Source organism: Lagenorhynchus albirostris, chromosome 2, assembly GCF_949774975.1.
Source record: "Lagenorhynchus albirostris chromosome 2, mLagAlb1.1, whole genome shotgun sequence".
NCBI classification, from domain to species: Eukaryota; Metazoa; Chordata; class Mammalia; order Artiodactyla; family Delphinidae; genus Lagenorhynchus; species Lagenorhynchus albirostris.
The window spans coordinates 174,393,959-174,421,454 of record NC_083096.1 but is presented as its reverse complement, the minus strand read 5'-3'; the positions used below and the strand labels follow the sequence as shown (position 1 = coordinate 174,421,454).

At 42.1% G+C, this 27,496-nt stretch overlaps 1 protein-coding gene across 3 annotated transcripts in view; it reads left to right on the top strand.

Annotated features, from left to right (window-relative positions):
* Positions 1-27,496, top strand: part of DNAJC16 (DnaJ heat shock protein family (Hsp40) member C16) — a 38,588-nt gene that overhangs the window by 5,621 nt on the left and 5,471 nt on the right. For 2 of the 3 annotated variants that reach the window (XM_060141369.1, XM_060141368.1), the window contains exons 3-13: positions 1,315-1,381; positions 2,402-2,735; positions 11,786-11,970; positions 13,767-13,871; positions 14,572-14,730; positions 22,241-22,371; positions 24,061-24,244; positions 25,224-25,406; positions 25,548-25,624; positions 26,765-26,845; positions 26,937-27,035. In XM_060141369.1, coding sequence (XP_059997352.1) covers positions 1,315-1,381; positions 2,402-2,735; positions 11,786-11,970; positions 13,767-13,871; positions 14,572-14,730; positions 22,241-22,371; positions 24,061-24,244; positions 25,224-25,406; positions 25,548-25,624; positions 26,765-26,845; positions 26,937-27,035 — 1,605 coding nt within the window. Of the gene's footprint in view, positions 1-1,314; positions 1,382-2,401; positions 2,736-11,785; positions 11,971-13,766; positions 13,872-14,571; positions 14,731-22,240; positions 22,372-24,060; positions 24,245-25,223; positions 25,407-25,547; positions 25,625-26,764; positions 26,846-26,936; positions 27,342-27,496 lie in introns of all 3 variants that reach the window. The other variant, XM_060141370.1, reaches the window with a different exon arrangement.

Sequence of the window (27,496 nt, the reverse complement as noted above, 5' to 3'; positions counted from 1 at the left end):
TTCATTTGTGCAATTGCATAATTTTTATCTTCTCAACCTTTGGCCTAAGTTGGAACATTGAAAGCACTTTTTTTTTCCAGTCATCCAGAAACATACTTTGGAACCACCATCTTGTTTCCTTAAGTCATTATTTTCATTGACATCTAGCTGAGATTTTTTCCCTACTAATATTCGTAACAGGATTAAATATTTAAGGGAGGAATGATGTCTAAATTCAACAGCCAATAATTTGAAGGTTTTTTATTTTTAGAGAAGTCAGAATATTGGTGTAATTCATTCAAACATGTTCCTGCTAGAATAAGTTGGTCAAGTTGTAAATTTTTTTTATTCCGATATACTTGGTGCTGTTTTTAGTAGTCATTTGCTTCCCAGTGGATTGTTTCTTTCCAGAACCTTTGCTAGAGGAAATGTACTAGAAGTTAGCAGGAGTGATTACAAAAAAATAAGCTCTGTAGTAGAATCTCTTAATAAAATGAACATTGAAAAATCAGTTGGTATAAAACACTGATTTAGATCTTAAGCGGTTCTAAGGAAATAAAACCCAGCCCCTACTTTCCAAAACTTTAGAATCCCCAAAGCTGAAATTGGTACCAGTACAAGAAGATTACAGAATAATATATGGCAGCAAGATGGATACAGTTAATTGCCAACTGTGTATAATAGCAAATATTAGTTCCAATATTAGTTGAAATCACTTTGTACAAACTAGATTTTTCTCACATTTTAAAACATGTGGCCTTGTAATTATTATCCATTTGTAAGTAGGCAATCAGGCAGGTGGGATAACCAGGGGAATAGTGAAAACTAAAATGTTCTAATTTGAACATCAGCAGCAAGATACCATTTGGAACATGGTTGTTACTAAACAAATTCATGGAATATCCTAAAAACTGTTTGCTTTGTCTACCTGAGTTGTCAGAAGAAATACCTACATTGATACCATTCTAACATTGGGATGAAATGCTGCCATCCTGGGAAAAGAAGTTGGTTCTTACGGATAAGTGACTTGACCCTTGAGCTCCAGCAGTGTTTGGGAGCAGTGTAAAGACAGATATACATCCCACCCTTCCTCATTGAGAGCCTGGAGCGCTATCTGGTGCATTGAACATGTGCCCAGCTGAAGCGCTTTGGGAAGAAATTGCTTGTTCACAGTTTATTTACTGTAGTCACGTGAAGCAACTAATTGCTTCTCCCATTTTGAAGAAACTGTCCTAACAGAATGCCCTTCCCTTTGCCTCTGTGTGTACGAAGATGTCAATTGACCATGTAGAGAACAGTAAATCCGTCCTCACTGCCTGCCCCTTTGTGTTTCAGGCATCCTGACAAAAACAAAGATCCTGGAGCAGAAGACAAGTTCATTCAGATTAGCAAAGCTTACGAGGTATCGTGGCAAACTTTGTGATGTATCTTTTAGCTCTTATAAAATATATCTTAGGTGATCAGTTTGGTAAAGTCCTCTCGGAGAGGGCATGTTCCCCATGCCCTTGACCCCGTTTCTAGGTGATGGTAGAGACAACATATTTGGCCACATCCAATATGTTGAAACTAGTACCTGAACACTCAGCTCTTAGGAAAACTGGCCTATTTTAAAGGCTTTAAATGGAATTTTAGAGTCACCCTGAACGTATGTCTCTATTTCCTTATGTTACATGCTCACTTTGGCAGCACATATACTAGAAACTTATATTAAAGAATCACAGAACAATTTGCCTATATTTATTAAAGTGAATTAAGGTTACAAATACATTTAAACACAACGTTTTTAACAGTTTTCCAACGTATCAGGTTAAGTAAGTTGGTCTGGAATATGCAAGAAAGGTAAGTCCATGGCTTCCTGATTTGTGTAGGGTAATGTTCTTCCACAGACAGTGCTTGGCTTATAGAATGATGCTTCATCCTAAAACAGGTTCTTGAATTTTAGACGTCAAAGTTACTTCTAAGTAAGACAAAGTCAGCTAACATACAGTCACAGAATTCAATCCTGTGGCTACTTTTTGGTGTTCTCAGCTTTCCATACCTTCGTTTGAATGACTCCAACCTAGATGGTATGACTGAGTCAACGTTCTCGAGGTTGAGCCCTAGCGATCAAAGTTATATTAAGTTTTCTTTGCTTTATTGACGTGTTTAGCAGTGTGATAGCTCAGAATCTTTAAAGCCAAGATGATCATGAGTAGCTACACAACTGAAGTATTTTGTTTCTGAAATACTTAATTTTTCTATTAAGAGAAGTGTTTCATGATATATTGAGTGATTGTGTTTAAAACATCTAATTGTGTTGTATCTTTACATTTATTTTTTTCCTATGTCTTCCAAGCTGCTTACAGGAAAGTCCTTTAGATGATCTCTTTTTTTTTTTCTTCGTTTCCCGGATTTCTTATTTTTTTTTTCCCTTTCTTTATAGATTCTTTCCAATGAAGAAAAGAGATCACATTATGACCACTATGGAGATGCCGGGGAGAACCAGGGCCACCAGAAGCAGCAGCGAGAGTATCGCTTCCGCCATTTCCATGAGAATTTTTATTTTGATGAACCATTTTTTCACTTCCCTTTTAATTCTGAACGGCGAGACTCAATTGATGAAAAGTATTTATTGCACTTTTCACATTATGTGAACGAAGTGGTTCCAGATAGCTTCAAGAAACCCTACCTCATTAAGATCACCTCAGATTGGTGCTTTAGCTGTATCCATATTGAGCCTGTTTGGAAGGAAGTAGTGCAAGAACTGGAAGGGTTGGGTAAGATCATTTTATTCCTTGGAAGATGTTGGTATAGGAGAAGGTGACTTTTACACCTCTTGAATTTTATGGGATATTTGGGAGAAGGAACAGTTAATGTGACTTCTCCACAAATTCATGGTGACTGGTGTTTTCCTGGGGACACATTTTCAGAGAGGGGAAATGTGTAAGCCACTTTCATCAAGTTAGCGTTACTAACTTGAAGCTTTATCTATATAGTCTGCTAACATCTAGTTGAGGGCCTAATATAGAGGAAAAACTTAAAAATTATTGGTTGAACAAAGCAGCCCTCGAGCACCAGTTTTAATGCTGGTAGGATCTGCAGGTTATCCTTATGGTGTTTGTGATTTCACTCTGTGTATTAATTTGCTAGGGCAGCCATAACAAAATACCACAGACAGGGAGGCTTAAACAGCAGAAATTTATCTTCTCATAGTTCTCAAGGTTAGAAGTCCAAGATCAAGGTGTTGACAGGTTTGGTTTCTTGTGAAGCTTCTCTCCTTGGCTTGCAGATGGCCACCTTCTCCCTGTGTGTTCACATGGTCTTCTCTATGCATGTGTCTGGCTCTGGTGTATCACACTCTTTCTGTGACCCTAACAACCCCATTTTAACTTAATTACCTCTTTAAAGGCCCTATCTCCAAATATCACACTCTGAAGTACTGGGGATTAGAGCTTCAACCTGTGCATTTTGGGGGCATACAATTCAGCCTATAACCCATAGTATTCTAATGGTTATAGGTTACCACTCTCAATCACAGATTAGCCTTTCCTTTGTTCATAGGCACCACTTAGCGCCAGGAAAATTTTACTGATCCAGGAAGGATATTTATTTTAATAACTCCTAAAAGTTGGAATTACTGAATTAAATGTGTGTGCGTGTATATGTATGTGTTTTATAGGCATTAGCAGACCTATTGAGTAACTAAAAAGGGACAAACTCAACCATAGGGGCTGAGGGGCCTGGATTTCTCTGGAGAGCGTGCACCCCTGAAAGCCATCAGTTCATTTATTCTAAAGCAGACATTTCAACCTGTTGTCCAGAGGCACTCAGGTAGTCAGATTTGCCAGAATGCTTTCCTAAGATGTAATCAAGTTCTTGGAAGACAAGGGAGTAAGTTTAGCACATTGTCTCACGTGTGGCAGGTGGTCAGCAGATGCTTTCTGTGGCGTCTGATGAACGAATGAGAGGCCGAGGTCAGGTGGAAGCCACCGGGTTCATCACACAGCACAGCTGCACTTTGTGCCATGCCAGGTGGTGTGCTGAAAATCATTTAACCTCTTCAGTCTAGGAGCTGACATTAAAACCCTATGGCAGGGCTTCCCTGGTGGCGCAGTGGTTGAGAGTCCACCTGCCGATACGGGGGACACGGGTGCGTGCCCCGGTCCAGGAAGATCCCACATGCTGCGGAGTGGCTGGGCCCATGAGCCACGGCCGCTGAGCCTGCGTGTCCGGAGCCTGTGCTCCGCAACGGGAGAGGCCACAACGGTGAGAGGCCTGCATACCGCCAAAAAAAAAAAAAAAAAAAAACAACCCCATAGCAGAACGTAAACATTGACCCAGTGCATAATTTAGAACGGTAATGCATTTACACCAAGGTCAGATCAGAGCCAACAGGCAAACATACATGACGTGAGGCAACATAGCACAGTGGTCAGCTGTTACGAACACATGCCTTGGAGTCATATAGACCAGTTTTCAGATCTCAGCTGTATCATTTACTACTTTGTGTCCTTGGACAAATTACTTAGCCTAAGTTTCTTCAGCTCTAAAATGGGGTTATGATGTCAAACCAACAGGATTGTTATGAATATTAAATGAGAAAAAAATGTGTTTTAAGTGCCTGATATATATGAAGTACTTAATAAATGAACCTTAGAGAATTTCTGGTTAACGGGGTTTTCTGGTTTACCAAACTAAAATTTTTGAAAGCACCTATTTTGTAAATTCCTCTTAAAAATCTTTCTCAAATGTTAGTTTTCTTCAGCTCATAGACTGTCAAGCACTGACCTTTGCCTTATTTTTAGCTAAAGATGATTAGATGATTAGAAGCTGGCTGGACAGGAAATGGAGGAGTAACATTCAGGCAAGAGGGAACAGTGCAGGCAGGGCAACAAAGAGCATCCTCAGAAGAGCCAGCAGCAGGGTGTGACTTGGGTGCAGGTGAGAGTGGAGGAAGCAGGAAGAGCATGCTGGGAGCCAGGTGGTAAGGATCCTTGAAGTCCAGGCTAAGGAAGCTGGACTTTATTGTATAGTACGTAGTAAAGCCAAGAGTGATCTAATCAGGTCTGTGCTTTAGAAAGCTAACTGTTCAAGCTGCGTGAAGGACAAATTAAAGAAGGTGAGAATAGAAGCAGGGAGGTTACCAGTCCTGGCAAGACAGCAACCATTGGCCTGAGCTTGGGCAGTAGGAGCAGAGAGGGGCCAAGTGTCCGATATTTCAGGGGTAGGATCACGAAGGGACCTGGCACCTGAGGACCATTTAAATGTGAGAAATGAGGAAAAGAGAGGGAGTCAAGGTTGACTCTGCATTCTGACTTGAACAACTGGATGGGCAGGAAATACAGAGAAGAGTTGAATTGGGGAGAAGTGATTCTAAATAATGACTGTGGTTTGGACATACCAAGTGCAATGACATGACAATAATAACATAAGCATAATAATAATAGCATATTTATTGACAGGTTACCGTATGCCAAGCACTAATGTGAGTATCAACTCAAACAACTCCTTGAGGCAGCTGCTGTTGTCATCCTGCTTTTATAGAGACTTGGCTCATATTGGTACCTTGTCCAAGGTCCCACAGTTGGTATTCGGCAGAGCTGGGATTCAAACCCAGGGAGTCTGGCTCTATAATCCACGTGGAGAACACGATGCCCTGCTGCCTTTCAGGGTCCTTAAATCTGTGATGATTGAAGGTCTTGCCATCCTTTGGGGTTGCTGTGCTGTATAATCCTAATAAGTCAGGACTCAAAATGACAAGGATGGAAGAAGATGGATTTAGATCCATAGAAGCAATGTTTATAGGAATTTAGTCTGTTCCCCCACCTCACCCCCCAAGTCTCCTCGAAAGCAGGTTTTGACTAAATATATTAAATTAGTTTGGTTTTCCTCTTTGGAACATTCGGATTTGTTGAAGATTCCTGACAGTCAGGTTCCACTTGGAATGTTAGATGACATTGAGATGAGATATCCATGTATCCATGGCCAGTATCCATGGCCGCTCCCTGTCCGAGCAAGGCAGCATTATCCTTTAAGACAGTTACTGCAGAAAATGTTTCTATTCTGAGTTGACAGAAAGAGCGGACAATCTTAAAGATTAGCTGGGTGGTCTGGGGAAGCCTGGACATTATCTCAGAATAACATAAAACGCTGAATTGCAGTAAATGAAGGAAATGGAACAGTTGCACCCAGAGGAGAAATGTTGTAGCTATTTAGATGGAATCTACGGTCATGCAGTTTGGTAATAACTAGTGTGCAAAAGCATCCAGCATTTATAGACAACCATGCAGTGGAGGAGGGTCCAGAAATAGTCAGCACTGCCCCTGACCTTGAGGAGCTTACTGTTAATTGAAGAGAAAATAGGTACCCGGAAAATTCACACCAACCTCACATTCGCAAGTACAGAATAATATAGTACTACAGGAATAAGTAGAAGATGGTAAGGAATTCATTGCATGTTCTTATTTAAAACTTTTTTCTTGGGAGTTCCCTGGCAGTCCAGTGGTTAGGACTCAGTGCTTTCACTCCCATGCCTGGGTTCAATCTCTGGTCCGGGAGCTAAGATCCCACAAGCTGCGTGGCATGGCCAAAAAAAAAGAAGAACTTTTTTCTTAATGGACCAAATACCATATTAAACACTAAAGTAAATATTATAACTCTTTTTTTTAGCATTTTACTTATTTTTCATTGTGCTAAATGCTTTGTATGGATTGTCTTTATCCCCAAAGTAACCCAACGAGGGAGAGACTATTATTATCCCTATTTTACAGTTGAGGAAACTGAGGCCCAGGAAGGTTAAGGAACAACTGAGGTCACACTGTTGATAAGCAGCAGTGTTGGGATATGGACCCAGAAGTCTAACGCCAGAGTTCAGTCTTAACCACTGTGCTGCACTGCTCAGAAATAAGTAAAACCTGGTCCTCGCACCCAGGAAACTCAACTAAGAGACACACCTGAATCATCACAGCGCACTCAGTGCTTGCTGGGAGCTGCAGACAGTTACCAGGGCGTCAAGGAGGTTGCGTGTCTTGAAATCAGATATCATTTTAGGGAAACGCAATTTGGATGATCATGTAGTGTTTATCCACCATGACTTCTTATTTTAAAAGAAAGAATAATTCCTCTCTTTCAAGGAATTATTCCTAAAAATAGCTAAGTGTATAACAACTTCATACTGTGTAGGAAAACGGTCTGCCTAGATACTAGTTATTTTTTTTTCCTCCTGAAGCTCTGTGTTCTTGACTTTGTGTTGTTTCACATCATTTTGCACCTTAGTAGTTTGTTTATTAACAGGTTTGTATTTAGCCAGATTTGACAGTGCCATGTTCTTTGAGTTGGCTCTGTACCATCCCTTAAGGCATATGGAAAAGTTGAAAGAAAGATGAATATGTGTATGCGACAGAGGGGAAAATGAAAGAATTTCCCTAAAAGACGTGATACACGTTTAGGATTGCATAATGAAAGCAAATATAATTTGACACCTCAAAAGAGAGATCTTTAGTACTTTACAGAAAGAACACCCTCTTACAAACTCAAAAAAAGGAGAAGGTATTTGTATTTTTAATTCCCCGGGATCTGCAAATTAGCCCGAAACATTGATCCGTAGAAAAATCAAATGTTTCTGAAAACGGTAACACACTTTGCCTTTCTTTTAAATTTGCTACTCAAGTTCGTGTGGATTCTGGTGTGTCCTTGTTATCCAGCCAGGTTATGCTGAATCAGGATAAGCATAGGAGAACTGTACTTGCTGAACTCGCTTTATGAACCTGGAACTTTGGAGTGTAGAGAGTTTCAAGGCAGAGGAGGAGACGATAGAAATTGTGTTGTCCACTGTAACTCAGAGACCCTAAGTCACCACCAGTCATAGTGGTCATTTCCCAGCCTGAGTCTTAGGGAGAAAACAGTGCTGTCAACTTTTCTGACTCTTCCTTCCCAGCTTGGATGGAGGGAGAGGAAGGGATTAGTTAGGTCTGGACTTTAAGGAATTTCGGTATTCTTATTATAATCTTAAGTATCTTTTCAAGAGGAAGAATACCACAAATTTAAACACCAAATATGTATCATTCTTTATGCTATTCTAATTCGTGTGATAGTCTATAGGAAAGAAGTAACATTCCTTCAGAGTTTAGAAATCGGTATAATATTAAGAATCGAAGTCCTTTGTAGAAATGATCCAAGGAATAGCCTTTTATGGACTGAGAAATGCTTATGTTTGATGAAGGTGATGTAGGTAATTCCAAGGACTCAATGGTAATTTTAAGTAAAATAAATGAAACCAATCACTTGTATTCTGTTTTAACTAGAAAAAAGCTATATTGATGGGAGCATAGGAAAGGTGGGGGGAGGATGACATAAAGAGTGAGAGTGTAACATTGTTTATCCCACTCCACACAAGGAAGGGAGAGAGACTCATGGACGTTAAAATTCCACTCACATAAGAGACAAGTCTCTAGATCAGACTTCACACGGTCTGGATGAAATAATACTTAATAATAAGAGTTGTAATTAATTAGGCACCCACTATATTCCAGGCTCTGGGCTAGGCTCATTTTTATATTATGTCATTTAGTCCTCACAACAATTTATCTCCATTTTACAAATAAGGAAACTGAGGCTCAGAGAGGTTAAATGACTTGCCTAAGGTTGCACAGCTAATGGGTAGCAGAGCTGGAATTTGAATCTGGATCTGACTTTGAATACTTTATTCATTTACTTGTTTTTAAAAAACTGAGTGCCAGGAACTATTCTAGATATTAAGGATACAGCAGTAAACAAAATAGCCCCAAACCCCTACATTCATAGAGCTTCTATATTCTAGTGAAGAGAGACAAACAAACAAAATATACAGCCCGCCAGATGGTGGTAGAGTGTGATAAAAAAGGCCGGGTGCTAGGGAGTGCCGGGGTGAGAGGCTTCAGTTTTAAATCAGGCAGATGAGGAAGGGCTCACTGAGCAGGTGGCCCATAGGGGCGAGAGAACGAGCTTCCGGAATATCTGAGGGAAGAGTGGGGGGGAACAGCAAGCGCAAAAGATCTCTTCAGTTTCCTTTGCTCTCCCAAGACTCCTGCATCCCTTGTCCTGATTCTGGGCCCACCAGCCACCATTCTAATTACTGATTCTAGTCCCAAAGTCTGGTAGAGGGCACCGCTGAATGATGCAGTTACTGGGAAGGCATATTCCCCAGGATCAGTTAAATACGGTGGCTTCTGGCCTATGTAGTCATTGATGGTGGGTCCGTCTCTAAGAAATTGATCCCTCCAGCGTTCAGAGCCGAGGGTGGAAGAGGGTGCTGGAGACAGAAAGGAGCCAGGCTTTGCAGTCGGCTGGGCCTGGGTTCAAATTTTGGTCCTACTGCACTCTAACTGGGATGCCGGCTAGGTTGGCTCAGCCTCTCCAAGCACCAGCTTCCTCATCCATGAAGATGACACTACTTAACCACTCGGGGTTTGTGGGTGTGAAAAGTGATAACGGATATAAAGCTGTAGGCATGCTGCCTGTCTTAGAAAGGGCTCAAGACACGTTGATTCCCCCCTTGGACCTTTGCTGTGTGGCCACTTGACCTTGCTAGGTGACGTCTCTTCTCGCTTTACATGAGGCTGGGCCTCTCAGGTACGTGCCTGCTGTGTTCTCGTTCTTTCTCCTGCTCACACAATCTTGGGTGCGCTTTCATTTACTGACATTGTTCAGTGGTTATTTTTAATACCTCTAGTGATAGAATAGTGTACTAGACTTGACTCTAGAACATCAAGTTGGGATTCTTTTTCTGCAATTTTATCACCTCTGCAAACTGGGATAAGTCAGTTCACCTCTCCGAGTCTCTTTATCTGTAAAATGAGGGGAGTGGACTATGTGATGTCTGAGATGCCTCCTTTCCTGCCCTTGAGATACTCACGGTCAGGTGGCGAGCAGATAGATTTGTTTAGCCTACTCAGCAATTTTAAAGTATTAAGTTTGCAGTCGCTGCCGTTTACTCAGCAATTCCATTTGGGGGATTTTTCAATTAAGAAGTTATCACACAAGTACACAAAGATGTGTGTACAGAGATGTACAAGGATGTCTATCGAAACATGCCTTATGATAGTGAAAGCCAGAAGCCATTTCAATGTGCAGCAATAAAGAATGGGTTAAATAGATTGATGGTCCAGTTTCAGTGATGAGCTCCTACTGTGTGCTACTACTCTGTTCTGGTGCTTGGAGTACATCAAAGAACTAAACAAAGACCCCTGCCTTCAAACGGCTTACATTCTAACAGGGAAAGACAGACAATAAAAAAATCCACAGAATGAGGAACTTGGGCGGTGTGTTAGAAGATGGTAAGTGCTATGGAAAAGGGAAAGTGAGAGACTTGAAGGGGATCCTGAGTGTGGGGAGGGCAGTTTTAAATACAGGAGTCGGGTCGTCCTCATTGAGAAGGACCTGCAGTTGGTGAAGGAGCCAGCTACACAGATGTCAGGAGGTGCACCAGCCAGCACCGAGGCCCAAAGGCAGGAACGAACGTGCCAGTGTGTTTAAAGAACAGGGATGCTGGGGGCTAGAGCAAGTGAGCCTGAGGAATGGGAGAGGACGGGGGCCAGGGGCCAAATCCCAGAGGTCTTGTCGGCCTTTGTGAAGATTGCGGTTTTATTCTGAGTCGAAAGGGGAGGCTTTGCCAGATTTGGGCAGAGGAGCGACATGATCCGTTATTTATGTTTTAGAAGGAACAGTCTGGCTACCGTGTTGAGGACAGACAGTAGGGGGACAAGGAGAAACACGACACCATTGAGGAGGTTATTGCAGCCACTCAGGGGAGAGAGATGAAGATGCGTAAGAGACGGGGTACAATGGAAGTGGAGAAAAACAGTCGGATTCCTGCTGTATTTTGAAGACAGGACCAACAGGACTTGCTGATGGATCGGATGGGGGGTGTGAGAGACGAGAGGGGTCAAAGATCACCCTTAAGACTTTCGTCCTGAGTAACAGGAAGGAGGGAGCCGCCGTCAATGGAAATGGTGAAAGCCAGGGTAGAACAGGTTTGAGGAGGAGATCAGGAGTTTGTTTTTGAAAACTTTATACTTAGAGGTCTGTTAGACACCCAAGAGAAAAAGCATATTTACTGCCTATTAACATTTACTCTATCTCCAATGTTTAGCAGAGGAGCTAGCCCTCCAAATACAGTGGTTGAATGAAAGACAAGAAAAGTTATTCAAATACTAAGTGAAATAAGTGTCAGATGATACCATTTTATTTTATTTATACCTGTGTGTATACATACACACACACACATATTTGCGTAAGAAAAGGCACAGATAGATACCAAAATGTTAACAATAGTTATGTGGGATATGACCAAGTAATTTTAACCTAATCTCTTTCTGAGAATCTGTACAAAATCTCTATAAAATAGTTTATGTAAAAGGGAGACATGCTCTGAAAGGTGAGAAGATTATGATTCCAGCCCATCGTTAGATTCTAGGTTTTTTCAACCATTGCAGAGTTGATGAACCCTTGAATTGCTTACAGGTGGTGTTCTTTATGAATAGGAACACTGTGGACAGATTGTTCTGTTCTTTTGAAGTATTTCTTCATGATCTACTCCCAAAATTAGAAACAACAGACTGAAAGATAGAAAGATTTGTGGCCCTTCTTAAACATTGCTAGATGGCTATGCAGAAAAACTGAACCAATTTAGTATTCCAGCAGTGATAGAATGCTAGACAGTCTATCAGGAAAGATATCCCCTCCTACTAAGTCGGGATTTCATTTTCACACCAGAAAATTACTTAGCAGCATTTCTTCACCTGCCATGAGGGCATAAAAAGTCTTCATGGAGGTCTTCCATATTTTTCAGGCGTAGGAATCGGCGTGGTCCACGCTGGCTACGAGAGACGCCTGGCCCATCACCTGGGAGCACACAGCACACCAGCTATCCTAGGAATCATAAATGGGAAAATCTCCTTCTTCCATAATGCAGTTGTCCGTGAGAACCTGCGACAGTTTGTAGAGAGTCTTCTTCCAGGGAACTTGGTGGAGAAAGTAAGTACCTGGCTGAGAAGTAGTTTAAGAGGCTCCTGGGACTGCTGGCTGCCCTGAACTCTACCTGTGGTCATCCTCAGACCTGAGTTTCATTTGGGGCAGGGCAAGACACATATTAATTAATTAATTACTCTAACTAAATCATTTAAATGAAGTCTGCCAGAGACTGAAAATTGAAACAGATGAAGTAGAGAGACTGAAAGAATCATCCTTGTCAAAACCGCTGGGAAGACTTACACTGTCATAGGAATCTGAGCCTAAAATGAGAGTGCCTCTTCTTTCCTCAAAAAAAAATTAGATCACAACATGGGATGAAGGAGGTCTTTCCAACTTATGCATGTGTTCGTTTAAAGATACTTTTCTTATGAGAGTATTCAAATTAAGTTATATTTGGTTATATATTTAACAATCATATCTATTGAAAACACCAGATTCCATGAAATCAGATATTATTTTTGGAACTTTCAAAACATATAGCGATGCAACAGTGTGAATAAACTTCACAAACAAAAGATTGAGCTAGAGAAGCCAGGCACAGAAATTCCCACAAACTATAAACTATGATTTTTATATTTAAGAAGCATTTTTCCCTCAGTATCTGAGGTTAGAGATCACAGGAACTAGAAGAAGATTCTTATGTTGCTTTAAATGAAAATGATTCATTCTTTTAATAATACCAAGGAGAGTGAACATACAGATACTTCCATCCTATTTCTACACAGCCTGTCCCACTAGGACCATTACCCACAGAAGAAATATTTGTTGGAGTTACCTTGAAATTGTCAGAGAGCATTGTAGCCTCCTAAAATGATGATAGGTTGTCCTGACAGGTCCTCAAACCATTTTAAAATGCCTGTTGTATGTCAGACATTATGATAAGTGCTGAGGACACTTTCCAAGGAGCTCGCAGTCTAGTAGGTGATTGTTTCCATCCTATATGTAGAGTGCCCATCCTAGAGATTTGAGAAAGTCTTCCTGGCAGAAATGACCCCTGTACTGAGTTTGCCAGGTGAGGAGAGAGAAGAAGGGAATGAGTTCCAGGCATACAGAGGTAGCCTGCTTTGTATGAAGTAGTCATTAGTGAGTGGGAGAAGACAGGATTAAAGGGGTTAATGGGAATCTCACTGTGAGGGTCTCCTTTAAGGAACTTGGACTTGGCCTGCAGGTGATGGAGCCATTGAAAGGGTCTGAGCAGTGGGGTGAAATGATGAGATTGCGGTTTTATATAGATCATTCTGGAAGCAAAGTGGAAAGATAAACTTTTTTGAACTACTATGAACATTTTCTAGATAGAAATTTAATTTATTCAAGTTTTTAATTTGTTTTCTTGGGATTATTTTAAGGCATAAACAGGGAAACACAAAAGTAGCAATTCAGATGGCAGTGAATGAACTTATGTAGTGTATAGGTGGGGTGGGCCCACTTATTTTTATTTAAGCCGTTTTAAAAGAGCAGTTGTTGCATTATCTTCTAATAGATTAACAAGTGCAGTCTATAATTGAGCAAGAACCAACTTTGAAAGCTCATTTTTTTTATAGTATGGTCAGTACTTGTTTCAGAAAAGTTTATGATTTCAGTCTGTAAGGGTTGGATCACATGAAAATATGAAATCAATATCTCTGTTCTTTTAATTAATTTTAGTCACATAAAGGCAAAAAATTAGTTGTCTGCATTTTTTATTTTTTACAAAACAATCTTTTGCACATATTTGATTTTGTTTAATTATCTCCTGACTGGATTATAATGCAGTTGTTAAGAATTAAATGTTGAAACTAACATCCTTTATTCAATTTAAGGTTACAAGTAAAAATTATGTCAGATTCCTCTCTGGCTGGCAGCAAGAGAATAAACCGCATGTCCTTCTGTTTGACCAAATGCCCGTTGTACCACTGCTCTACAAGGTACTTTAGGTGCTGGGTAATGTTTTCTCTTATTTTGGTGATTTTCTTTTTTGTGGGTAATAGCTCATCCCAAGAGAAATGCTTGAAGACCAGAAATTTGCTTTAACCACCATACATTGAGGACCTACTGATGCTATTACTGTGCTCGTACTTTCCACACACATAATAGCATTTAATCTTCAGAAGAACCCAGTGATACAGATTATTATCCCTACTTTTACTGAAGCTTAGAGTGGTTGTGTAACCTGCCCAAGGTCTCCCATGTTGAATATCGATTCCCTTGTAGCCTGTCTGATTCCAAACCTGCCCTCTGAATATATACTATACTTCTGTCTAGCACACCTCTGGTTATCACTGTGACATGAGATGGGAGAGGAAAGCGCTAAACCGTTGGCACGGTCACTGCCATCTTACCTAATTAGGGTACAGTTAACTCCTCAAACCTCCCACCCAGTACAGATCTCAGTAAGATGAATATCTTGCTCTGTCTGAAAAAAAGAATTAGTTGTTGTTTAGCTTTGTTGGTACAGTTTTTGTTCATGGAGCACCATAGCATTCCTACAAGGGAACGAGGGTGTAGCAGGCTGAGTGGGGCTGTATAAGCTAGCGTTCATCTGCACCCACTGATGAGAACAAGTCACACTTAATGTAGATGCTGTGCTATCACTTTCATTTCTTCCTCTCTGTTATGCCCTAACAGTTGACTGCTTTCGCGTATAAAGATTATTTGTCATTTGGATACGTGTACGTCGGTTTGAGAGGGGCGGAAGAGATGACGAGGCAATACAACGTCAACGTCTATACCCCCACCATCCTGATCTTTAAAGAACACATACACAAGCCTGCAGATGTTATCCAGGTATGTGAGTGTCACCTTGTTTCAAGATGGCCCTCCCATTTTATCTCAAGGTGTCATATAAATAAACAGCAAAATCGAGCACAGCAGGAGAGGAGAAGAAACTAGTTTTAATCTCTTCCTTTAGGGACTTCCCTGACGGTCCAGTGGTTAAGACTCTGCACTTCCACTGCAGGGGTGCGGATTTGATCCCTGGTCAGGAACTAAGATCCCACATGCCTCGCTGCGCAGCCCAAAAATTAATTAATTAATTAATTAACTAAATAACATCAATGGAAAAAAAGAAAAAAAACCATAAACTAAGTTAAAGAACATACACTGAATATTTATCTGATCTTAAGATAGGGAAGGGCTAAAAACATTGGGGAAAATCTTGTTGGAAAATCTTAATAACTTGATTATAAGTTTTAAATTTTTATATAAATGCTTAAGAATTTTTGATTAAACAATAAGGGAAGTAATTACAACCAATATAAAAGGGATCATTATCTTTAATTTCTAATGAGCTTCTTCTAATCAAGGAAATCAACCCAAAACTTCTTGAGAATGACCACTTAATGAGTACAGAGTTTTAGGGTGATGAAAATGTTTTGGAACTAGATAGAGATGAGGGCTGCACAACACTGAATGTACTAAGTGCCACTGAATTGTACACTAAAATGGTTAATTTCATGTTATGTGAATTTTACCTCAATTTTTAAAAAAATTTTTAAAACTTCCCCCCAAAATGAAGTGAACAAAATCCTGAGAAGAGATTCAAGTGACTAATAAACACCTTTAAAAAAATAAATCTCACTAATAATCAGAGAAAAGCAAAATAAACATTTTCTTCTCTCATCAAATTGTTAAAGATTTTTGAAGGAAAAATCCTCAGTAGAGTTGAGACTACAGAGAAACAGGGACTTGTCTTTCTTGCCTTGCTGGAAGAAGCCTCAAAAGTTTTCCGAAAAGCGATTGGGTGATAAAACATCAACTGCCTAGCAGAAGAGCACTCCTGAGTACCTGCTGTGTGCCAAACACCGCTTTCTGTGCTGAGGGTGCAGCCCTGGACAAGATTGACAGAATTCCCCGTCCTGTGTTCTAGTGGGGACGACAGACAATCAGCGTAACATACTCTGTCGTGGTATTTATATAGTGATACGTGCCAAGGAGAAAAATAAAACAGGGAAGAGGGTATTATGGGAGAGGGTTCACATTTTTAAGGTGGAGCAGCCAGGAAGGGCCTCATTAAGGTGACACGAGGAAAGACCTGAGGGAGGTGAGATTACCTTTTAGGGCTCTATCCTAAAGGAATAGGAACTCGGGCAAAGAAGTACATACAGAGATGTTAAGTATCATTCATAATACCAAAAATGAGGTGGAAATATAAACATCCAACGGCAGGATAATTATTGGTACATCCCAGAGACTATTATATAGCCATTTAAAATGGCAACTCGAGAATACTTAATGATGGGTATAATTTTCCTAACATGATGTTACAGAGAAAGCAGGATGCAGAATTGTATATGCAGTTTATTCACTGACCTCAATTTTGTAAAGTGAGTGCATGTGTGCATGTGTACACACAGGAAAAAACTAGAAATAAATACATCAAAACATTAATGGTTATCTTTTGATGGCGGAATTAGATATTATTTCAATATTTAGGTTTTCAAAAATCCCTATAATGGACATGTATTTTTTAATATTTTTAATGTTATTTTTTTTTAAATCGTCAAGAACCCTTTGATACTTTCTCTTATAGGAGGCTAGAACAAGAAGAAGGAGAAATTCTCTAAAATCCTTTATTTCAGTCATTCAGTACATTCATTCATTCAGTACATTCATTCATTCAGTACATCAGCCTGCCTGCTGAACACTAAATACAGAACAGCTCTGACATCCAGTTTAGTCTTCGTCCTCCTTTGACTCACAGTCAGGAGAGGAAAAAGACTGTCCACTCTAGTAGGTGTCTCACTAAGATGGAGGGTTCCTCCGGGTGCCCTGTGGATGTAGAAGGGGTCCTGAGACTATGGGACTAGGGTAGGGGTGTTGTGTGTGACAGAACCAGATGGGGAAAGTGTATAGTAAGGAAGGGAGAGCAGGTTTAAGAAGAAGGTAATGAGTTCAGTTGTGGACATAAGAATTAGAACTGCCTTCAGGAAACCCAAGGGGAGATGCCCATCAGGCAGGGCTCTAGATCCAAGGAAGGGCGGAGGGGCTGGAATAGAGATTTGTGAATCGTCAGTGACTGGTTAGAGGGTGAAATCTTTAGTGTGGGGAGATCTCGCAGGCATCGTATGTAAAGTAAGGAGAGAAGGCAGCCAAGGACAAAACTCTGGACAATCACCAGCAAATAAAAAGAGGGGAGGGCTTCCCTGATGGCCCAGTGGTTGAGAGTCCGCCTGCCGATGCAGGGGACACGGGTTCGTGCCCCGGTCCGGGAAGATCCCGCATGCCACGGGGCAGCTGGGCCCGTGAGCCATGGCCGCTGAGCCTGCGCGTCCGGTGCCTGTGCTCCGTAGCGGGAGAGGTTGCAACAGTGAGAGGCCCGCGTACCGCAAAAAAAAAAAAAAAAGAAGGGATGCCTGATGGCGACTAAGAAGGAGCCAAGAGAGGGTCAGGAAGCAAACAAATGCCAGACTGGAAGAGAGGAAAGAAGGTCATCTCAATCCAAGATTAATCTGTAAGATTTCCTAAATTGCTTTTTAGTGATAGCTTGTACTCTTGGGAATTGTTATTTATTTATTCCCTGGGGAAAATCGTTAATCAGATACATTAACAAAATTGCTGGTACAATGGATGCTTTACCAGTTTGCTCTTTATGAATGTAAAACTGCATTCTTAACATAAACTGAGTCCTCCCAATGGCAAGGGGCTTAGCAAACACTAGTAGCACTAGTGGTTTCTCTTAGCTGTAGTTAATTTGTTTTCATCTGCTGGACAGTGGCTATGGCCACATGATAATGGTTTTATTCATTCTTCTGTTGATGGACATTTCGGGGCTTTAGGACCAGTGATGCCGTGGACATCCCATGTATCCCGGCGTACCCAATCACAAGTTTCTACAGGACGGCAGTTTAAAAATGTGGTTCACAGACCCCTGGGGGCGGGGGGCGGGGGTCCAAAAGACCCTTTAAGAGAGTCTGTGAGATCAAAGCTGTCTTCACAGGAACCACTAAGACATAATTTGTCTTCTCTCTGTGTTGACGCTTGCACCGATGGTGCAAAAGCAATGGTGGGTAAACTTTCCAGTGCATAACCACCAAGTGCACACACCAAGGCCCGGGCACCAGGCTGCCGGTGGCCGTGTGTTCTTCACGCCTAAGCACTCACCGTAACAACACAGAGGGTCAACTCCCATTTCACTGCATAGCCTTGATGAAGCAGTAAGAAGTATGAATTTTATTAATAGGTAAATTGACACTCAAGTCCACGTCTTTCTGGTATCTTTAATGTTCTCTGTGACAAAATAGGAAGTGTGCAGAAAGCTCTGCTGCAGGCCAAGTTGAGAGGGTGTCCTGGGGACAAATGTCTGTGTGGTTGCCTGACTCAGGAGTTTTGAACTGGCCACTTTTTTTTTTTTTGATGGAACATGATTTTTTACTTGAAAGAATAATTGACGGACAACTATGGTTACTCAGAGTTAGGCAGACATTTTCTTTAAAATGAATGAAGTGAGCCTGGCACTTTAAGGGAAACAACTCACAGCATCTGTTGCTGACGATAGAATCCAGGCTTCCAAGGAAATTATAATTTTGAAAAATTTGTATCAGCCATTGTGACCTTGACAGCTTCTCAAACTTTCTTATGAGATTGGTTCATCGATGTGATGCATTTTTTCATATGAATAAGAAAATTTGTCAGCGTCTGGGAGATCAGTGAACCAATATTTTTCGAATGACCATGCATGAGCAAAAGATCCATTCTAAGTGCACGGCGATCAGTGAATTTTACCTTCTTTATTTTTGATCAGTGAATTTTAATTTAACAGAGTGCTAAAAGTTCATTGATGGGAATTCCCCCGCGGTCCAGTGGTTAGGACTCTGCGCTTCCACTGCAGGGGCACAGGTTCGATCCCTGGTTGGGGAACTAAGATCCCCCATGCAGTGCAGCCAAAAAAAAACAAAAAAAGTTCATTGAATCCACATAGCAACTAACTTTTAAGAAACTACCATTTGTCCAGTTTCGGTGTAGTGGCAAAGAAGGATATCCATAGTTATCTGAAAAGCTATTAAAATAAACCTCCCTTTTCTAACCATATATCTGTGTGAGGCTGGGTTTTCAACCAAAACAATATATGACCCCCGATTGTATATAGAAGCAGATATGAGAATCCACCTATCTCTTCTATGAAACCAGACATTAAAAAGATTTGTAAAAATGTAAAGCAGTGTTAATCTTCTCACTAAACATTTTTTGGTTTTGGAAATCATTGGGTTTTTTTTTTAATGTTTAAAAAAGTTATTTATGTTAACATATATGGCTTTTTTTTAATGATTAAATATATATATATATCTTTAACTTTACTAGCTAATGTGTTTTCCTAAGTACATTTCCACCAATCATGTGTGAGTGTTCCATTGCTCCATATCCTTGCCAACACTAGACCGATTTAATTTTTCTGATATGAATGGTGTTGATTTTTATCAGATACTTTTTACACATCCATTATGATTATCCAGAGTTTTCTTCTTTCATGTTCTGTAATGTGCTAAATCATCTTAATCATTTTCTAGTGTTAAACCTAACTTGCATTCATGAGATAAATCCAACAGGATCATTATTTATATTTTGCTTTCAGTATATTGCTGTATTCAGTTTGCTAACATTTTGTTTAGGACTTTCACATTTATGTTCAGAAATGAGATTGACTTCTAACTTCTCTTTCTCAAGATGCCCATGTGAGGATTTGAATCATGAAACGAGATGGGGTGTGTTCTCCCTTTTTCTCTTCTCGGGAAGACTTTGTATAAGATTAGATTGTCCTCCTTGAAAATTTGGTCAAAACCACCTACGTAAAGCCATCTCAGCCTGAGTTTGTGTTTAAGGAGAGATTTTTGACTACTGACTCATCTTCTTTAATGGTTATAGCACTATTTAACTCTTCTCTTTTTCAGATGTTGTTTTATTTTTCAAGAAGTTTTTCTGTTTCATCTAAATTTTCAAATTTAAATGTATATGTGTATATATATATGTATGTATATGTATATATTTTTAGTTTCTACAACATAGGGAGTGATTCCTCCTCGTCATCCTTTTTCTTTTTTAATATTTATTTTTTTGGTTGCTCCAGGTCTTAGTTGCAGCAGCCTCCTTAGTTGCAGCTCCAGAGCTCCTTATTTGTGGCTCCCCAGCTCCTTAGTTGCAGCACTCAGGCTCCTTAGTTGTGGCATGTGAACTCATAGTTTCGGCACGCATGTGGGATCTAGTTCCCTGACCAGGGATCAAACCCTCATTGGGAGCATGGAGTCTTATCCACTGTGCCAGCAAGCAGGTCCCTTTTTTTCTTTTTTTAATATTTATTTATTTGGCTGCGCCCGGTCTTAGTTGCGGCACTTGGGATCTTCGTTGCCACGTGCAGGAACTTCCTTGTGGCGTGCAGGATCTTTAGTAGCGGCATGCAAGCTCTTAGTTGTGGCATGTGGGATCTAGTTCCCTGACCAGGGATCAAACTGCGTCCCCCTGCATTGGGAGCGCAGAGCCTTAGCCACTGGACCACCAGAGAATTCCCTCGTCATCCTTGATAATGGTTATTTGTGCCTTCTCTCTTATTTTCATGATTGGTTTTACCAGAGGTTTGTCAATTTTATTAGCTCTTCCAAAGAACCAATTTTGTTTTTGTTAATTCTTCTTCTTATATATTTATTTTGTTTTATTGATTTCTATATTCATCTTTACTATTTCCTTTTCTCTACGGTTTGTTTTTTTTTGTTTCTTTTTGCGGTACGCGGGCCTCCCACTGCCGTGGCCCCTCCCGTTGCGGAGCACAGGCTCCGGACGCGCAGCCTCAGCGGCCATGGCTCACGGGCCCAGCCGCTCCACAGCATGTGGGATCTTCCCGGACCGGGTCACGAATCCACGTCCCCTGCACCGGCAGGCGGACTCTCAACCACTGCGCCACCAGGGAAGCCCACTACGGTTGTATTTTTGCTGTAACTTCTTGATATGGATGTCTAGTTCATTAATTTCTTTTCTATTATATTCATTTTAACATTACTCTCCAAGTACTACTGATACTTTATCTGAGTCCCAAAGTTTTGATAAATAGTATTTTCATTAATCACTTCAAATTCAAAATATTTTCTTATATCTGATATGCTTTCTTCTTAGGTCAATAAGTTATTCAGAGTTTCTTAATTTCTAAACAAAAAGGGATTTTCTGGTTTCTATCTTATATTGATTTCTTGTTTAATTGTGGTCAGAGAAGCTACTATATATAAAATTTCAGTCCTTTGAAATATATGAAAGTTAGTAATAACAAAGTGGTCATATTACAGTTTTGTTGTCCGCCTTTTATACTCAGTAACATTGTTACTTTGGAGTTTTGTGGGGGGGTTTGTTTCTTTCTTTTTGTTTTTTTGGCCACACGCAGCAAGGCATGTGGGACCTTGGTTCCCCAGGGATTGAACCCATGCCCCCTGCAGTGGAAGCACAGAGTCTTAACCATCAGACTGCCAGGAAGTCCCAGGGAGTTTATTTTCAATTGTTCAGTTTCCTATAAATCTTGAAGTAAATTTGCCTAAAAATTCCAAATTATTGACTTTTTAAATCTGCTAGCGTAAAACAGTATATAAAAGTTGTCCAGTGAAAAAAGCACTTGATTTTTCCTTTGACCTGAAATAGCTACGTCATTGCTCTCAGCCCTGCTTTTTTTTTTTTCTTTTCTTTTCTTTTGTCTGCGTTGGATCTTTGTTGCCGCCTGCAGGCTTTCTGTAGTTGTGGCGAGAGGGGCCTACTCTTCGTTGCGGTGCGCGGACTTCTCATTGCAGTGGCTTCTCTTGTTGCAGAGCATGGGCTCTAAGCACGTGGGCTTCAGTAGTTGTGGCATGCAGGCTCAGTAGTTGTGGCTCATGGGCTCTAGAGTGCATGCTCAGTAGTTGCGACGCACGGGCTTAGTTGCTCTGCGGCATGTGGGATCTTCCTGGACCAGAGCTAGAACCTGGTCCCCTGCATTGGCAGACGGATTCTTAACCACTGCGCCACCAGGGAAGTCCCAGCCCTGCGTTTTTTAAAAAGATCACCACATGTTTATCTGCTCAAATGAGTCTGACGTAAGTGGTTTTATTACTTTAGCCAGGATCAGGCACTTGTTTTTTTGGGGGTTTTTTTTTGGCCGCGCTGCACGGCATGCAGGATCTCAGTTCCCTGACCAGAGATCGAACCTGTGCCCCCCACATTGGGAACATGGAGTCTTAACCACTGGACCGCCAGGGAGTTCCCTCAGCTACATGTTTATTAAGCTGTAAGTAAAGCCCATTTTCAGTGAGAAAACTGAATCAGAATCCACTGTCTCTTGGTTTTTCTCCAGGCTCGAGGTATGAAGAAACAGGTCATTGATGACTTTATCACCCAAAACAAGTATCTGTTGGCAGCCAGGCTCACCAGCCAGAAGTTGTTCCATGAACTCTGCCCCGTGAAACGGTCTCACCGACAGAGGAAGTAAGGACTGAAGGCTTTGCCCCTGCTCATCAGTGCAGCAGAGGGGCATGTTGCATTTTACTACAAGGCAGTTAAACGTCGACCCTGAGACAATCAGAATTTATTCTTCATGTAGCAGATATTGATGAACAACTATGACAGTGAGGGGTATAACAGTCCAGGGCACCTTAGGACCAAATTATCGGGTGTGCCAGAGAAGATCCCCCTAAGAGGTAACACCTTAGCTGAGCCCTGAAGGATGAGTAGATTTTGCCGGGTGTCAAGGAGAGCCTGGGTCACTGTAGAGCAGCATGGAGTAGGAGAGAGTTACTGTTCCTACCAGAGTATTCCACACAGGGTGAGCCTCTGGGGGTCTTGGAGAGGAGCCAGGTTAATGACTAAACAGTAGAGAAGTGAGAGTACTGAGGAAATGGTAAAATAATTAAATGGGAATAGTAAGGCTGAGGCATACTTATTCATACAGAGTGTCTAAAGTCTGGAAATACAGGGAAAATACTTATTATACCTCTTACAGATTAATGAATCAGTGCCTTTAAATTTAGGGCTGTTTCATCTGTGAAAGCTGTCTGGGTATGAGTGAAGGCTGTCTGGATATGAAAGGAAAACATTTTGATCACGTTATGTGAAAATACAACTAAAATATTGTTTAAAATAGGAAAACTTCCCTGTGTTTCCAGGCTTTTCAGTTTCCTTTATAGACTAAGAGAAGAAAGACTTTAATTAACCGTAAGGCAGGTGATCCTGGGCTTTAAGGATTGTTATTTATACCGCCTTCAGAAAGTATCCCCAGTCCACGCACTCCTCCCCTTCGTTAGCACCGCCACCCTCGCCAGGTCACTGTCACCTCTCGTCGAGGCCACCGTGTTAGCCTCCTAACCTCCTCTGCCTCCGCTCCACTCTCCCACCCTCAGTCAGTTCATGTCAGCCAGCGATCCTCCTAGCACTGTGAATTGGCTCGAGTGCCCCAGTCTCAGGGTCTTTGCACTTGCGGTGCTCTCTGCCTGGAGTGCTCAGACCCCACTTCCTCTTATGGCATCTCCTTACACCTCTGCGCAGCCAGCCTGATGGATCGTGACTCCCAGCCCACCCTTGACTCTCTCCCCTTCACTTCTTTTTTTTCTCATGACCCTTGTCACTACTTGTCACGATCTGTCCATCTATCTATTTGTTATCTGCCTTCCACACTGGAATATCAGCTCCATGAGGGCAAGAGCATTGTCTGTCTTACCTGGCATCTATTGAGTGCTCAGTAGTATTTGAGAGAATGAATGCATGAATGAATGATTAGATGAACTTTCCCTTGGCACCACTACAAAGGAAGCCCTTCAGAATGAGGCCCAGTGGCCCTGGCCTCAGATAGGCTCAACCAGCCCTGCCTACGGTGGGAGAACTAGAACAGGTGCCTTCTGCAAGGCCCTTCTGCATCAAGGGTTCAGTGACCATTGCCTTCAAAGGCATCTCTAAATGTCGTGAAGTTTGGTTTGGGGAGAGCATCACCAGTCTAGAAAGAAGCGGGTCCTTAATGCCTTGGACATTTTCTCTCATTAGAGGTTCCCCCATGAAGCTTTCATTCCTAAAACATGCTCGTTCACTTTGTAAATGAGCGTCTCCTCTCTTTCACCTTCACTTGCCATTCAGGTTCTAGCCGTGGCCTCAGGGATTAAAGTCTTCTCTTTTGTTGACATGCAGGTACTGTGTGGTTCTACTGACCGCGGAGGCTACCAAGCTGAGTAAACCCTTCGAGGCTTTCCTGTCCTTTGCTCTGGCAAACACGCAGGACACAGTGAGGTTCGTGCACGTCTACAGCAATCGGCAGCAGGAGTTTGCCAACACCTTACTGCCAGACAGCGACGCCTTTCAAGGAAAATCAGCGGTGAGTCGCGGATGCTGTCCTGGTCTCGAGCTCTTCACAAGCACGTGACGCTTAGTTCTGTGTCCTCCTTCCTCAGGAGTTTTCAGTATAGATTCCAGGAAGTCCAGGAATCTCTGAAGCCTGTTTGTTCCGTTTTGTTTTGCCTTATGTTTTCCGAGTGCTTGGAAGCCATTTGACTTTTTTTTTTTTTAATTAAAGTATAGTTGATTTACAATGTTGTGTTAATTTCCGCTGTACAGCAGATTGATTCAGTTATATATACATTCTTTTTTATATTCTCTTCCATTACGGTTTATCACAGGATATTGAGTATAGTTCGCTGTGCTGTCCAAAGCCTGTTTTGAAAGCACTCCTAAACTAGTCTTTAGCCATGCTGATTTCACCTCCTAGATTTTCAGCCTTGGACCTTCACAGAAAGCATCTTCCCTCTGGGTAAAGATTAAAGAGCATCAGCCCCTTTCACCAGTCTCTCCCCTTGGCAGGTCTAGTCTTACAGTACCTAGTTTGTAGAATCTTCCTTAGGCTACCAGTAATAGGCTTTCCAAATGTCTCCCTTCTGTGCTTCTGCCTCTTTTACTTCATCCTAACTGATTTCACCTTCCTTTCCCCTCCTTCATCATCACTCTCTGCAGAAGCATGAAATTATTCTCTGTCTTTTTCATCATCTTGGTAATTATGGAAAAAAATCTCTCGAAAAAACAAAGGTTTCCTTCTTTATGACATTAAGTCAGAAGTTATAGAACAAAGTCTATTGAGAAGAAGGAGCTTTAACTTTAGCAAAAGCTCTGGAAAGTCACCACAAAACTAATTTCTTTTGTTAGAAAAATGTCAGTCTCTTGCAGATATTGTATACTCATCCATACCTGTGTTTGAGCTTCGCTAGACCCGTTTTTTCCATCCTCCCTGGAAAAAACCCAAGCAACAGTAACTTCGCATTCTTTTGAGAATTCTCATGGTTTTTGCTCTCTTTTTCTCCCAGGTGTCTATCTTAGAAAGGCGCAACACAGCAGGGAGGGTGGTGTATAAAACCCTGGAGGATCCCTGGACCGGGAGTGAGAGCGATAAATTCATCCTTTTGGGTTATCTTGACCAACTGCGGAAAGACCCAGCTCTTCTGTCCTCGGAAGCTGTGCTCCCCGACTTGACCGATGAACTTGCCCCTGTAAGCACATAGCCAGGAGAGCAGGCACTGGGCAGGGCTCCTGAGCCCCCAGAGCAACAGTGCCATGTTGGAGGCAGGGGTCTTCTCCCTCCGGGGCTCAGGGGTCCAGGCCTGACCGTCACCCATTTTCTCCCTCAACAGATTTTTCTCCTTCGGTGGCTCTATTCTGCTTCTGACTACATCTCAGACTCTTGGGACGGCATATTTCACAGCAACTGGTAGGAGTATTGCCAAGTTTGAATTTCTTTCTCTCTGTTAACTACCAGGACCGCTTTTTTTTTTTGCGAAGAGTCCACTCTTCTTTGATTTCAGTGTGGACTCCATAGGCAGGTGGAAGAGTGTTTACATATTTTCAACAACTGTTCCCCTTTTTCTTTCTTTCAGTGACTTCCCTTTTTTTAATATTTGCTGATTGACCCTTTCCCACTGGTGGGGAAAGAAAGGATCACCCCTGGCTGCCCCTCCAGCTAGCAGAGCCTGGGACCATCCTCTTCATCAGAGCACCTCTGGTGTCCAGCACAGGGCCTGACACACATGGAGTCCAGTGAATAGATGCACAAATGAATCAGTGAATTAATTGGAGAAGGGAGGGCTATACCATTCCCACCCCAATGAGACCGTGAGCTCCTGAGGACAGACCATGTCCCACTCATGTTCGTGCTTCCTGGCCGCCAACCCAGCTCCTGAAAAACAGCAGGCCTTTGATGGGTGTTTGTGGGTGAATAAAATTTCAGAACACCTAGTGGAGATCTTGAGAAGTCAACGTTGCCTCCCTTCTCCTCCCCTCTGGGCCACATCTGAATTATTCTGGCCAGAAAAAATAAATAAATCAATCAAAATAAAGGAAATAATTCCACAGACCTTTTTAGTCACCTGATACTACCCTTGACATTAGAATGTTCCTCCATGTTTACAACTTAAATCGTTTGTTACCCATCTTATTGTTTCCTTCTGCAGAATTTAGTCACCAAGCCTGAGACACAAAAGCTTTTTGAATAAGTGATCTGTGCATTAGAACAGTGAGGGAAAAACCTCTGCTTTCACCACCACCACCACCCAAAAAAACCTCTGTTTGTATGAGATTAGAAAGTGTCAGACTTCCCTGGCGGTCCAGTGGTTAAGACTCTGCACTCCCAATGCAGGGGTTACGGGTTCGATCCCTGATTGGGTAACTAAGATCCCACAAGCTGCACGGCGCAGCCAAAAAAAAAAAAAGGTGTTTGTTGATGTGAAAGCTTTTCGGTTTGGGGCTGTTTAGGGTTTTTCTCTTAAGCCAGAGAGGAGAAACCTACAACCATTCATTGGCACGTCACAGCAGCCAACATAGAGCTAACCAGAGCTTGTGAACTTCATTGTAGGCGGGAAATGATGCCCCTTCTGTCCCTGGTCTTCTCTGCTCTCTTCATCCTCTTCGGCACCGTCATCATCCAGGCTTTCAGGTAAGAGCCTCCGTGTCTGCTCAGTGCCGTGTCTGAAGGGTGAGCCCCGGACCGTACAAACCTTCTGGAAAAGTCCTTTTTCTTACTTCAGTGACTCAAATGAGGAGCGAGAGTCAAGCCCTCCAGACAAAGAGGAAGCCCACGAGAAGACCGGGAGGACAGAGCCAAGCTTCACCAAGGAGCCCAGCAGGTCGCCCTAACCAAACACCAGCACCTCGCCCTCAGCAGCAGCCCCGCGCGCCGCGGGGTCTGATAAGCAGCGTCCGAGGGGCTAGTACAGCTCAGAGCCCTGGCTCCCCCCCTTGTGAGAGATGTGGATTTAGGCAAGAGTCGCAGCTGACGAGCGCTGACTGAGACTGCCTAGGCGTTCAGACGCAGGACTAGTTATCTTCTCCTCAGTACCCTGAGTTTCTCAATCCCAGATTTAATCATGAAGGCGGGAAGCAAGCAAAGAAGCATGTCAGGGAGATGCTAGATGAGCCAGAAGCAGAGAACGGTGCGTCACCATAACTGTGTTGACGGCCTTCATCCTGTCCTAAAGCCGCTTCTGCACCAACTGCACGGCGGCCCCGGCAAGGCTCCTTACGGTCCCGGGATAACCAGACGGGGGTCAGTCCCGCCCTGCCCATGCGCCAGGCTCGAGACTAATAA